General features: G+C 35.3%; 1 protein-coding gene and 1 non-coding gene across 2 annotated transcripts; both read left to right on the forward strand.

Annotated features, from left to right (window-relative positions):
- Positions 1-1,405: 1,405 nt before the first annotated feature.
- On the forward strand, positions 1,406-11,963 carry LOC147393696 (signal peptide peptidase-like 1). Its single transcript, XM_086455182.1, has 4 exons — positions 1,406-1,555; positions 2,024-2,901; positions 9,215-9,415; positions 11,685-11,963. Exons 2-4 carry the CDS (start codon positions 2,098-2,100, stop codon positions 11,799-11,801), a joined length of 1,122 nt encoding a protein of 373 aa, XP_086311308.1. The 5' UTR covers positions 1,406-1,555; positions 2,024-2,097; the 3' UTR covers positions 11,802-11,963.
- A 233-nt stretch (positions 11,964-12,196) lies between these two features.
- On the forward strand, positions 12,197-12,270 carry TRNAV-CAC (transfer RNA valine (anticodon CAC)). Its single transcript has one exon. It is a non-coding gene; the product is annotated as a tRNA-Val (tRNA).
- Positions 12,271-12,930: the final 660 nt, after the last annotated feature.

Below are 12,930 nucleotides of genomic sequence, written 5' to 3' on the forward strand. Positions count from 1 at the left end.
ACTTTGATGACCAAGTTAGTGGCAACATGACTAAAATTTAGATTTCAATAATAATAAATTATATCCTTTTACCTATGATCAATTATTTATTTATAGAATTTTGAATATTTGAATGTATCGTAGATTTCTTTGTCCAAGTTAATACATACGTGCCAACATACCACCAAGTCTGCTCATCCCTTATGTTCATGAAATATGCAAATAAGTTAATCTCAACTTAATGTCTAATTTAGGTTATTGAGTGAACATTTATCCCCGTAACCATAGCTGGAGAGGGGTCCATCGTGTTGTGTTTTATCATATAAATTTATTTTTTTTTGAGTTTTATTAACATGTGCCCGGTACCTTGTAAATTTATTTTCCTACCATAAAGATCTTCAATTATTATTATTATTTTTGTTGTAAATATTAAAATATTTAACCCTCTTTTCTCAAAAAATGATAAAATTCATCGAAGAAAGGACCATTGATGAAAGAAGTGAATTGACGAATTCAACATCAATTTATAGACTAATTGCTAAATATACTAACATTTTTACCATTCCAACCTCTGAATCTAGCCTTCGAACTATGAAGTTAAGCCAATCCCATGTTGGACCTAAACATTTCTAGCCAAGCCCATTTGAGTAGTAATTTTAACGAAAGAGTGGTGCTGGAGTGACCTCAACAGGGGACACACGGGGAACACCTTGACGTGGTGATGCATGTATGTCTGTAGATGCATTTTACTCATATCTCGAAAAAAAACATCTATGAACATACGTGCACCACCACGTCAAGTTGTTCCTCGTGTGTTCTCACTGCCACTCCAATATTAATCTATAAGAAATAAACTCAAGCCAAATCAATGGGAGTATAAACCCCGTATAAGACCATATATTGGACCTAAAAGTAATTATGGCCTAGCTACAGGTCAAATAAAACCTGACACATCAGATATTTTTCACGATAAGTATTCGAACTCTGATCATTAATCTCTGACCGTCCAAAAATAAAGGTTACAGATTGAGTGATCAGAATCTTTTCGCATTAGCCAATCCCATGTTGGACCTAAACATGTCTAGCCAAGCCCATACAAGTAGTAATTTTAAAAAGTAAACTCAAGCCCGATCAATTTATCAAATGGGCCTAATCCAGCCCAATGGGAGTATAAAGTTGGACCCAGTACAAGACAATATATTGGACCTAAAAGTAATTATGCATGACTGGCCTAACTACAGGTCAAACAGAACCTGACACATCAGATGTTTTCATGACACGTGTTGAAATCTGAACACTAATCTCTGACCGTCCAAAAATAAAGGTTACAGATCGAACGATCAAAATCTTTTCGCACAATTGGACAACCTGTGGCCCAACCTTTAGTTGGTGGTAGCGGTCCAGATGGACAACCACATCACTACGTGTACTGTATAAGTCGACACGCTCAAGCAACTTTATGTCTTTTTCGTTATTTTCTTAATGCTCAAGGGCAAAATTGTAAGATGAAATATAACTACAAACAGACTTCGAAGACACACAGTTCTTTCCGGGGTGAAGCCGTACTGGTCCAGGGGTAAGAACTCCAAAGAACCAAAATCCTCATTAAATTATAAGATTGATAAAAAATGCTTCTTTTTCAAACTCTGAGTCTCTTTCTCTTCTGTTTCGATCATTTTCTCAACAATTCATGGCGTTTTCAGTATTTTAGTTTCAAATTCAATCGATTTTCAAGTCATTCAACCGTTCGTTTTCATTATTTCCCGCGTTTTCCCATCAAATTCCATACATAATCACTTCTTTTTCGTGAAAAACTTGATTTTGGTTTGATTTGAAGCCCTAAATCGTTAAATTTCAAAAAACAACTGTTATTTCTTACTCAAATTTGTTTCAGAGATGGTTTTTTCTTGTTCTTGCTTGAATCTTTTACTTAGTTCAGAAGAATTTCTTCGGACTTACATCAAAAGAGAATTTTTTTTAAGAAATTTGTTCGAAGTTTTGAAACTAGACTCTAAGTTTCGTTTTTATTTAATTCTTTTTGCAGATTGCACGGAATTCTAATTTCTGTGCCGAAGAAGAAACTCTTAAGAGTCGAAACAAGAACAATTTTGGGTTTTTATGGCAATGGAATCGATTTGGAACCTAGCTTACTTATTAGAACCCGCTTCGATTACTCTCATTTTGACCGCCATTGTTGTGACCTTCGTATCTGCATTTCGAGCTCTCAACCATGGAAAAGAAATGGAGAGAAACCACGATTTCCAAGATACCATCATCACTTTGGATTGCTCCCAAGCCATCTTGATCCCAATCCTGAGTTCATGCAGCTTGATTTTCATGTTCTATATGTTCTCGTCACTCTCGCAATTCCTCACTGCCCTCACATGCGTTGCCTCGGTCTTCTGCCTTTACTTCTGTCTCTCACCACTTGTTACCTTCTTCAATACCAAGCTTGGGTTGGTGGACCCATTTGTCTCAAATTTCTTTTCGAAGTCGTTCACCCGAAATCAAGTGATCCTTTTGTTTGTTTGTGTTGGAATTGTGATGGGTTGGCTTGTTTCCGGGCATTGGATGTTAAACAACTTGTTGGGCATTTCAATTTGTATCGCATTTGTGAGCCACGTTCGATTTCCGAACATCAAAACATGCGCTATACTTCTCTTTTGTTTGTTCTTGTATGATGTATTTTGGGTTTACTTCTCAGAGATGTTCTTCGGAACCAATGTTATGGTTTCGGTTGCTACACATCAAGCATCTAATCCTGTTCACATTATGGCTAATAGTTTGAGTCTTCCAGGGCTGCAAATGATAACGAAGAAGCTTGAATTGCCAGTGAAAATCGTTTTCCCAAGGAATTTGATGGGTGGAAATGCTCCTGGAAGCGATGCTGTCGATTTCATGATGCTTGGTCTTGGTGACATGGTATGGTGTTATCTTTTCTTTGGTGATTTTACTGCAATTACTAGTAAGCTTGTAATATTACACTGTAGTTTAAACTTTAAATCATTTTGCAATGCAATTGCATGTTGGATTTTTATTACTGCTCATAGCTTTCCATGTGTGCTTTGTCAATTTTGAAAGGAAATGTGGTGGAAGTCAGCCTAAAAGTGTTTTTGTTAGGACAATAAACATTCCAAGTAAATGTATAGGTATAAATATCAATCGATTGGTGGTAAGTGGTAACTGGGGTTCAAGCTGACACAATTATCATTCCTATGCCCCCCTCCCCTCTTTGCGTATTTTTCATTTTCTCTCTTTGATAAGGGTGTTACTTGTCCAGAAATTGGAAAAAAAAAATTCTTCATGCATGCCATTTTTGCTGTTGTTTCTTTTGTAGATGGTTATTAATGCTTGTTCATACCCAGACAGTAATTTTCCTGAACCTACCTTATTGGAAGGATTTGAGGCCCGCGATGGGTATTTAGTAGAGGCTAAATGGGTCTTATTGAATTTTTACAGATGGAAAGTTATTCAATATGATCTTATACAAAGCAATGGTTTCAATGGGTTTCCATAAATATGTTAATGTGCAGATGTTTTTAGGACTGGGGGTGGTGTGGGTGTGCTTCTATATGATGTATGTCTAAATTTGGGCATCAAAGGGGTCTTCCCTGGTGCTGGATTTTTTGCTATTAGATTGCATTTATGAAGTTCACCTTAAGCATTTTTAGGTTGACCCAAATTTCTTATGACAAATATTTAAACTTCTTTGTATTATATCCATTACTTGAAACTTTCTAGCTATCAAATTCAACATGTCATCTATAAAAAAAATAGTTATATCAATTTAAAGTTTGAAACTTGTATCCACTAAGGTTGGTTTTACAACAGTATCTCAACCAATTGAATGGTCTCTGAAACAATCAAATCGATACTAGTTCACATAGATTCTTGGGTTAGGTGAGTTAGAAAGGTCACATATGCCAGCAAATACACTAAAGAGAGAATAATTAAAGGAATGTGTGATTGAATCACCATGTAGTTTCTTATCATTTTTGTGTGTCCAACATTGGGTTGAGGTCACACATCCAATCCTTTCTCATCCAACAAGGAAAAGTTTGTCGAGGGGTTGAGGATGGCTTCCTATAACCATGGGCATGTAATTTGGGCGAGCCTTTGCCTCCTATAGCCTTTACTACTACTAATATATTTTATGTACCATTTTCTTGAAGGAAAAGAAAAAAAAAGAACATGAGGGTGATCGAGTATCAAAATAATAAGTTCTGCATTGATAAGTTCATTCTTCAATTATCTGAATAGGAATCTCTGAACCACCTATCTCTACATTGCTTGAAAACTAGGAAATTGTCAATTTTCTAATCATGGTTGTCCCATCTAAGGGACCACTTGGATTTATATAGAGGGATCACTCTCTTTTGTCTGGGTCAAAAATGTGTTATCTGAAGCAGTTTTTCAAAAAGCAGAACAGACTGACAGTTCAACTAGGATTCCAATAAAAATCAATTTGGTTCGATAGGAATCGTTGTTCAATCAACTAACAAAGGGTTGGTGAGATGGCCACCACTATGCCTCAGGAAGCAGAGGTCCTGAGTTCGAATCACTTCACCCCTTATTGGCAACCACCCTGGTGCTTTAAAAGGCCAATTACACAAGGCATATGTTGGAAATGGTGACGGGTGTCTCCATGGGATTAGTCTGACAAAGTCTGGATACCCATGTATAAAAAAAAATCAAGAACTGTCAGTTTTTTTTAATCTGATGGTTCAACCGTGGAACCATCCTCTACTAAAGACTGTTTTTGGAAATTTTAAAATATTTCAACTTTTCAACGATTCATTCTTAGATTCTCTTGCAAAATATCAAATAAAATCTTGGAAAATCTGGAAATCAATCCCTTTAGATTTGTATTGAATTTTTTATCAAATAAATATAGAAACCGATTAAAACTCTTAAGAATTATATTGATAAATAAAATCTATAAATTTACTAAATTATTTTTATGTTTTAGGGATCTTTAAATTAATATAAAAACCTTCTTAAATCTTAATTAAATAAAAAATCTAGAACGATTTTTTTACTTTTTTAGTTATCAAATGTCAAGTGAAATACTGAAAATAACATTGAATAATTTAACTATACATAATTATTTAAAACTATAGAAATTGGTTCGACCAAATTGTACCTCAGTCTGACTAGTTGAGAAAATTTTTGGTTCAATTATCGGTCTTGATCCACTGTGACAGTTGAGTAGGTAAGGCATGTTGTTACTCATCAGACTCCCATTTTTATTACATGTTGTGTTAGCAAGGAGTCAACCTAAGACAACTAAGTCAACCTGAGAGTCTGCTAAAGGGAATTGTCAGCAGTGTTGATGTGTTTGTCGTGCCTAGTATAAGCCTCAGGCCTTGTGAGACATTTTGCCTGTCAACCTTGGATCTCTCATTGAAGGCCCACCAAACCCCGGTCTCATAGTACTCCCCCTTGATTTGTTAGTCTTAGTCCTTTGATTATGTAGATGACATTCATTTACTGGATGAAACTGCTGGCGTAGGGCATGTGGTAACACACCAATGTGCCCAAGGTGTGGCATTGGCATGACAAATAGTTGGGTGATGTCGGGCGTCCTCTGTTGGCGTCGGCGTAGTGTGTTGGCTATCAGCGTGTGACCTATTGGTGTTGACATGCACGCCCTGTTTGCATCCGTACAACCTAGCTGGCATCCTTGAGGCTCGCGCCAGTCTAAATGTAAAAACGCCTTTCAATATTATCTAATATAATACAAAGACTACCCATTGGATTGTATATTGTACGTACATTTTCTAATACTACTTTATTTTGACCAATGCATTGATAGTTTTCTAAACTCTTTCTATTTTTTCATGTTTCTCATTTGAAAGTTGTTGGTAGTCTGTTGCAGGATTTACTCAAATCATTTATTTTTCCAATATTAGTCTTTCTTCACTAAAAAAGTGGTATTTTTCTAATGAGTAAACAATCAATGCAAATGCCTAATCCTTGATTTTTTTTTGTCTAGCTACCACTAGTTGGCATTGTTTCTGAGAACTTTATACTTCAAATCATGTGTTAGTTGGGCATCAAGATTTAATCAGTAGGAAAGAACTCATCCAAAACTTTTTTATGGCTTTTATAATTGATTTTTATTACTCATAATTAGTATTCAGCTTATAACAAGTTTCTTAAAATGTCCCTTAGAACCTCAAAACATCCAAAATACACTACAATGAGTTGTGCGAGGGCAATGTAAATATTTCATTTACGAATTAATAACAACATTGGGAAAAAGAGACGAGAACCTAGCGATTTTCAAAAGTGGAGAGTGATTGATATGTGTAAAATTTCACTATCTATCATAGAACAAGACTTATGTGTCACATGAAATTTTTGGGGAGGGTGATGGAGAAAGGCAAAAGGCAATAAACAATGATATCAGATAACTAGTTTGGTTTTAAGTCAAGTAACTCAACTGTCAAGGCTATCTTTTTAGAAAGTCATGGAGATGTTTTGAGAAAGGAGCCAGAATTTGCACATATGTGTATTTGGATCAGAAGAATAATATGATAGAGTCCCTGGAGAGTTAGTTTGGTGAATAGTTTGAGGTGATACACGCTGTCTCTAGTTATAGAGGATTTGCACCAATGATTTTCTCTAAGCTTGTACCTTTTTGCACTAGTAACAGATGGGTTAATTGCTCATATTGAAGGAGGGGTCTCTTCCTGTATGTTATTTGCGATCGATGTAGTGTTGGTCAATGAAACGAGGAGGGAGTAAATTCAAATTAGAATTGTGGAGGGATATATTTTAAATTGGGGGTTTAAAAAGGTAAGTTCAAGATAGAATGTATGATTTGCAATTTTCATGAGGAAACTCCTAGGGATAGGATGGTAGTTAAGCTTGATTGGCAAGAAGTCCCCCCAAAGTGACCACGCTCATTATTTTTGTTTCAATTATTTATATAGATGGAAAGGTGGGAGTTTAAGTGGAGGATCACTTTTGGAATATTACAAGACAAGAGAAAACCTGCCCTGTTTTATGCAACTGAATGTTGGGCAGTCAGGAAGCATGTTCATAGAATTAGTGTATCCAAGATAAGGATTTTGTGATGGATTAGGGATAAGATTGGGAAAGACAAAATTAGAATGAGCACGTGTGAGGGATTTTGGAAATATCTACATAGGAGAGAAATAAAGGGGAAGTAGATTGAAATGGTTAGGGCATGTATAAAGAAGACCTGTGATGAATGATTTGATGTAAGTCAAAGGCTCTAAAAATGAATATGGAGGAAGTAAGAAAATATATGAAGAGACTTGCTCAAAATAGAGTTGAATGAAAAAATAGGATTTATGTTTCCATCACCAATGTTTGGCTCATCCATTGAATGACTATTCTCCAATTGGTGTCATTTTAGCTTATTACCATATGAGAGGTGAGCAAGCAAATTGGATGGCTTTGGTTGAGCTCATTGGAAAGATCTCAGCATGAGCTTTCTAATGGATCCATTTTTATAGCACACGAAATAGGGATTAAAAGTTATGAGTTTTTGAAATTTTTCATTATATTTTTTCCAAAAAAATATTATGTTATTTTTTAAAAGAGGAATTTCTCATTAATTCTTTTTCCTAAAAGATATTTTTTTTATGGATGTCATTTTTTCAAAAGATATCATGCTAGTTTTAAAAAGAGGGATAATGTAGGAGGCACTATGGTTTCTCTCTTAGACACATTCACATTTAGTTTGTGGAAAGTTGTGAAAGGACATACATACCCTTAAGGATCAGGATCCAGAGTGGTGTCCCGTTCCTATAGAATAGGAATGGTGTTTACGTGGTATGTTTGGTTAGGAGTTTAAACACATTGGGCTCCTAACAAAGCCATTTTCTATGAAGCGTGCAGCCCGATGTGTTTAATCTCCAACCAAAACGTGCCACACAAACGCCTTGTGTTGATATAGGAATGGGACACCACTCTGGACGCTACTCTACCCTAAAAACAACGAAGCAAACAATTATTTTTGTAAGGTATCATTGGAGAAACTAGTACAAAGCACTTGTTTCTCTACCCTGTTGTCATCATCATCATTGTCTACACCTCATCTCAATTAGCATTGCCAATACCAATCCTATTCTTCAGTCAAGGCTTGTTCCTTATCTTTTCTTACTATATCCATCTATATCATTTTCGATCTTTCTCTTGCCTATCAAAGCACTCTTTATCTTATCCAATCCATTTTCTCTACAAACAGTTGTCTAATCTTGGATTGGATTGGATTGAATGATATTGAAGATGAACATGTGATTTTAGATTAATGACATGTTTTTTGTTCTGACATGTTCATCAGGAGAATATCATCTATTAATGACATGCGGCGTGTAATTATTGTCAACCATGCTTCTTAGATTATGCTTTTTATCACCTGTTATCTTATCACTTCAGTAGAACGTGCGGCGCGGGCCTTCTAACAAATCTCATAATAATAACTGAAGTTGTAAACTTTGATTTTTCTGTGATTTTGTCTCCACCAGCCACGCAATGCAGTTTGTATGTACTTTATATATATGGCATATTAGGAACTTTGCTATTTCTCTAGTCTCTGCAGGATTTAGAATCTCACTATATCTTCTGGCATTGCTCTTTCCATCAGAGCAACTTATGTTATTTCCTCAAGTAGGAAAATTTTAAGGGTAAATTACCATTTCATGAGCTGAATATGACAAACTTCCGATTTGCAAGATTGCTGATTTTTCAAATTGACGATCTCACTGATATAAAGTAGCGAGATTGCTGATTTTTTTTCAAGGTGACAATCTCACTGGTTTATATGGTGTGATCTTGCAACTTTGTAGCAAACCTGTGAGATCATCAATTTTTTAACCAGCGAGATTATCTCTTTGAAAAGAAAAAAAAAATATCAGTGAGATTGTTACTTTGAAAAACCTGCGATCTCGCACTTCAAGTTTTGGGAATTAAAATGAACAGCAAGCCGGAATAGGAAATTCGTCAAAAGTTGATCATGTTTTGGGAAATTTCTCAAATTTTAATGAGATTAATGATAAATCGACGCGGCAAAACATATGCGGTCTGTATGCAACTGATGTGGCAAGGGTACAGAACCGTTGATCTTTTTCCTTGTCTATCCCAAAGTAAAAGATCTATGGTTCTGTGCCCTTGCCACGTCAGCCGTGTATGTTTTGCCACGTCGATTTATCACGGCTCTTTTAATAAACTGCAAGTGGTTAATGTTTGTGTTGTTTTACAGGCTATTCCTGCCATGCTTCTGGCATTTGTTCTCTGTTATGATTATCGAAGGAGCAGGGATTCAATGAGCTCTTTAGTTTTTCCTTCCTTGAGGGGGCAAAAATACATATGGTATGCAATTCCTGGATATGTCATTGGACTAGTTGTCGCTCTAGCCGTTGGGATCGTGACTCACTCACCCCAACCTGCTCTGCTCTTTCTGGTATGTTTCTATTCATCCTAACCACCAGAAAAGAAAAAAAGAAGGATAAAAATCATTCTTAGCATTGATAATTGAAATTTGATTACTGAAATTTAGGAGCATCTGTTATCAGTCCCAGAGTTAACCGCTGAAAATTTTTTCTCTTTACGAATATTTGTCATATATTCTTTTTCTTTGTGCAAATTGATTGATGACATGAGAGTTTCTATTAGTAAAATTAGACCTTGTTTCTTTGGTGTTTCCGTTAGTGTTCAGTTTTTTAATAGAATGGGATTGGTAGAATCCAGGTAAGTAAAGATTATATTATTTGTATTAATTGTAGAAAGGCAAGAACATGATAAAAAATCAAAGACTATTTATAAAACAACATGATTAGAGATATGAATATATTTAATATTCACAAAGAAAAGCTTTATTGCTCAACAAACAACTGAACAAGAGTCATATTGTGGTTTAGAGACTACTACTAGTAACCAAAACGGGTAATTTATTCCTTCAAATTCTCTGAGGATTTCAGAGTCAAAAAGGCCATTGACAATTAAGAAAAAGAATGTTAACAGGGAACTAAAGTGTTTAGTGTGAAGGACGAGAAATCAAACAAGTACTTTCGTTCGTATAGATAATGCATCATTAGTCTATTTCCTATATTTACGTCTTTGTAAGATATAATGTTGATTTTTTATGTGTGTGTGTGTGTGAAGAGGTATAAACTTAATATTCTAAAATCACCAGTTCTTGCTATGTTATTATTGCAAATTTACAGTGTTTTTTTTTACTGGAATATCACTTAGTACACACTGAAAGATATGCATGTTCATGCTTGTGAATTGAAATTTCGGGATTTTACTGATTGGAGAGAGAAATTTATTAAATCTAATGATGAATTAATGAGACAGGTTTTGACATTTCTTTTTGTGAAAAGATGTTTTATTTGTACAACTGTGTTTTCAGAAATATGTTTCTAGTCTATATATCAGGTTTGCCAGGTAAACTTCTTTGCTATTAATTTGGAAGTTTGTACCATATATTTGATAAATTACAAAAGTACAACTGTAAAACAGTAAATTCTGTGTGCCTTGTACTTTTGCTATGTATAAGATATATTTCTATACGGCTAATGATAAATGCACTTGCTAAAAAATATGCGGTCTGTACGTGGATGACGTAAGGGCACAAATCTTTTTCTTGTGTATCCCAAAGAAAAAGATCTATGGTTCTGTGCCCTTGCCACGTCATCCGCATATCTTTAGCGCATTGATTTATCATGACTCTTTCTATATATGAATTTTTGGTGGGTAAATATTGTTAAGAGTTGCGATTTTCTGATGCCCCCTCTGACATACACCCCCAGACGTGGCAAGTGCTAGAACCATAGATTTTTTCTTCAGGATACACAACTGTACATCCCCATAAATATGTGCAGTTGTGTATCCCGAGGAAAAACTATGGTTCTAGCACATGCTACGTCAGGGAGCGTATGTCAGAGGGGGGGTCAGAAATCATTATTCATATTGTAAATACTAAATAGTGTGGCATACACATACTAGAAAATTGGCTAATTCTTAGACTTTGAACATGTCACAAGTGGATTAGAAGTTGAAACAATCTGGACCTGTTTCACAAAAGAATAATGCTGGAGTGACCTCAAAGATTGATGGCATTTCACACTTTCTGACGTGGAGGTGTGTGCGAACCATAGATGTTTTTCATCAAGAAACGAGTGAAGCATCTATGGTTCTGTGCACACCTCCACATCAGCAAAGTGTGAAATGAGGTCAATCTTGAGGTCACTCCAGCATAACTCCTCACAAAAAACATTGAGCCAACAGTTGGTTAAGTGGGGTCCTACAAAACTGTGTTAAAAAAAATTGTGAATGTCTTTATAAACATTACATTCATAGCTCTTATTTGCAAATTTAGAGTTAGGCAAGACAAAGTTACCAAACCAAAACTCTTTAGAAAAGAGAATGAAAATCTGATAGTGAAAAGAATTGGAGTCACTTTCAGATTAGGTGCATCTTCAACGATTTTGCTTCTCTATTCATGAAAACCATCAAACTTCTATTAGGAGCAAAATCTTTGCAGATGACGTAGTTAAATGTATGAGTTGTGCTGGACTGACCTCAAGATTGTTCCTCATATCACACATCTTGAGATCACTTCAGCATTGTATATATGTAGGAAATCCACTTCTTTGGCATTCAAAAGCATACCATAGTAGCTAGCTTTTAGAGTCTTATTGAAAATTTCGTGACTATGGTTATTGCAGGTGCCTTCAACACTGGGACCAATCGTCTTCATCTCGTGGGTTAAGAAGGAACTCATCCAGCTCTGGGAAGGAAATGGGTCAAACCTGAATGACAAGATCCGTGAATTGGAAGTTTAAATCACCCGACAGTAGTAGTGGTAGTAGTATCAGTAGTACTTAGCCTACCTATATAAGGCAGAATGCGCACGGTGGTTGGGTAGAGAAGCAGTCCTTGTTGGAATAAACATAATAAAATAATGGCAGTTTAATGTTAATTATTCTGCATTTGTTCATCTTTAATTTTATCTGTTCTTCACACATTATTATGTCTTTTAATGTCCAAAATTTCTCGGTAACAGAGATGAGCCAGATTGAATTGCAAGGGACAAGAAATCGTGTCCACACAATCTTTGTTGGCAGTCTCTTAAGCTGATGATCTGATGGTTATGAATCATCCCCTTCAAGGTAATATTGCACCATTCTACAAAAGATGGAACAAATAAAATGTTTTAAATTGGCCTTTTATTCAGGCTGTCTGGGTGGTGTAGTTGGTTATCACGCTAGTCTCACACACTAGAGGTCCCCAGTTCGAACCTGGGCTCAGACATGATTTCTTTATTATTTTCCTTTTTTGGATACGAAACTTTTCATGCCTTGAGAATTCAGATGTCTTGGTGGACACCAAACAAAATTTGGATCTCACAAATCTTTATATTTAAACTTAATATAATCATGTCATTTTGATCAAAAATAAGAAAATTGCAGTCAGACGCACGACGATCTTATAATCACGTTGGTTAATTTTTAAAATTACAAAATATATAATTTTAATCATTTAATCTTTAAAAATCTTTTAATTAATATTTTAAATTACAAATAAACACACACCTTCAACACCAAATTTTGGAACACCAAAAATGCCACACAATCTTTCTCCTTGTCAAGCTAGACATTAACGTTCTCGTGTTTATAGGGAAACTAACAGAGTAGCTGACTACCTTTCTACTATGTAGGCGCTAACTCTTTAGTGATGATCTAAATCGTATTGTGGAGGATGACGTGAATGGGTGGTCCTATGTCAGACTTTGATTGCTGATTTATTCTCTGGGTTGGGGTCCGTTTAAACCCTCGATTACCTTTTTAAAAAAAATTGATAAAAAATGGGTTATTAAAAAAAATTAATCATACATGCAGTACTTTGCACATACCACATCATGCAAACTCTGTACATTTAGCTCTTCTACCATTAATATTTATTAAAAAAAAG

Source organism: Akebia trifoliata, chromosome 10 (genome assembly GCF_017979445.1).
Source record: "Akebia trifoliata isolate Shusen 1 chromosome 10, ASM1797944v1, whole genome shotgun sequence".
Classification (NCBI taxonomy): domain Eukaryota; kingdom Viridiplantae; phylum Streptophyta; class Magnoliopsida; order Ranunculales; family Lardizabalaceae; genus Akebia; species Akebia trifoliata.

Excerpts from the sequence above, each read along its gene's own strand:
- LOC147393696 (XM_086455182.1), top strand. The coding sequence starts at position 2,098 with ATGGCAATGGAATCGATTTGGAACCTAGCTTACTTATTAGAACCCGCT. Across the intron at positions 2,902-9,214 it reads TGCTTGGTCTTGGTGACATG|GCTATTCCTGCCATGCTTCT; the intron begins GTATGGTGTTAT and ends GTTGTTTTACAG. Across the intron at positions 9,416-11,684 it reads AACCTGCTCTGCTCTTTCTG|GTGCCTTCAACACTGGGACC; the intron begins GTATGTTTCTAT and ends TGGTTATTGCAG.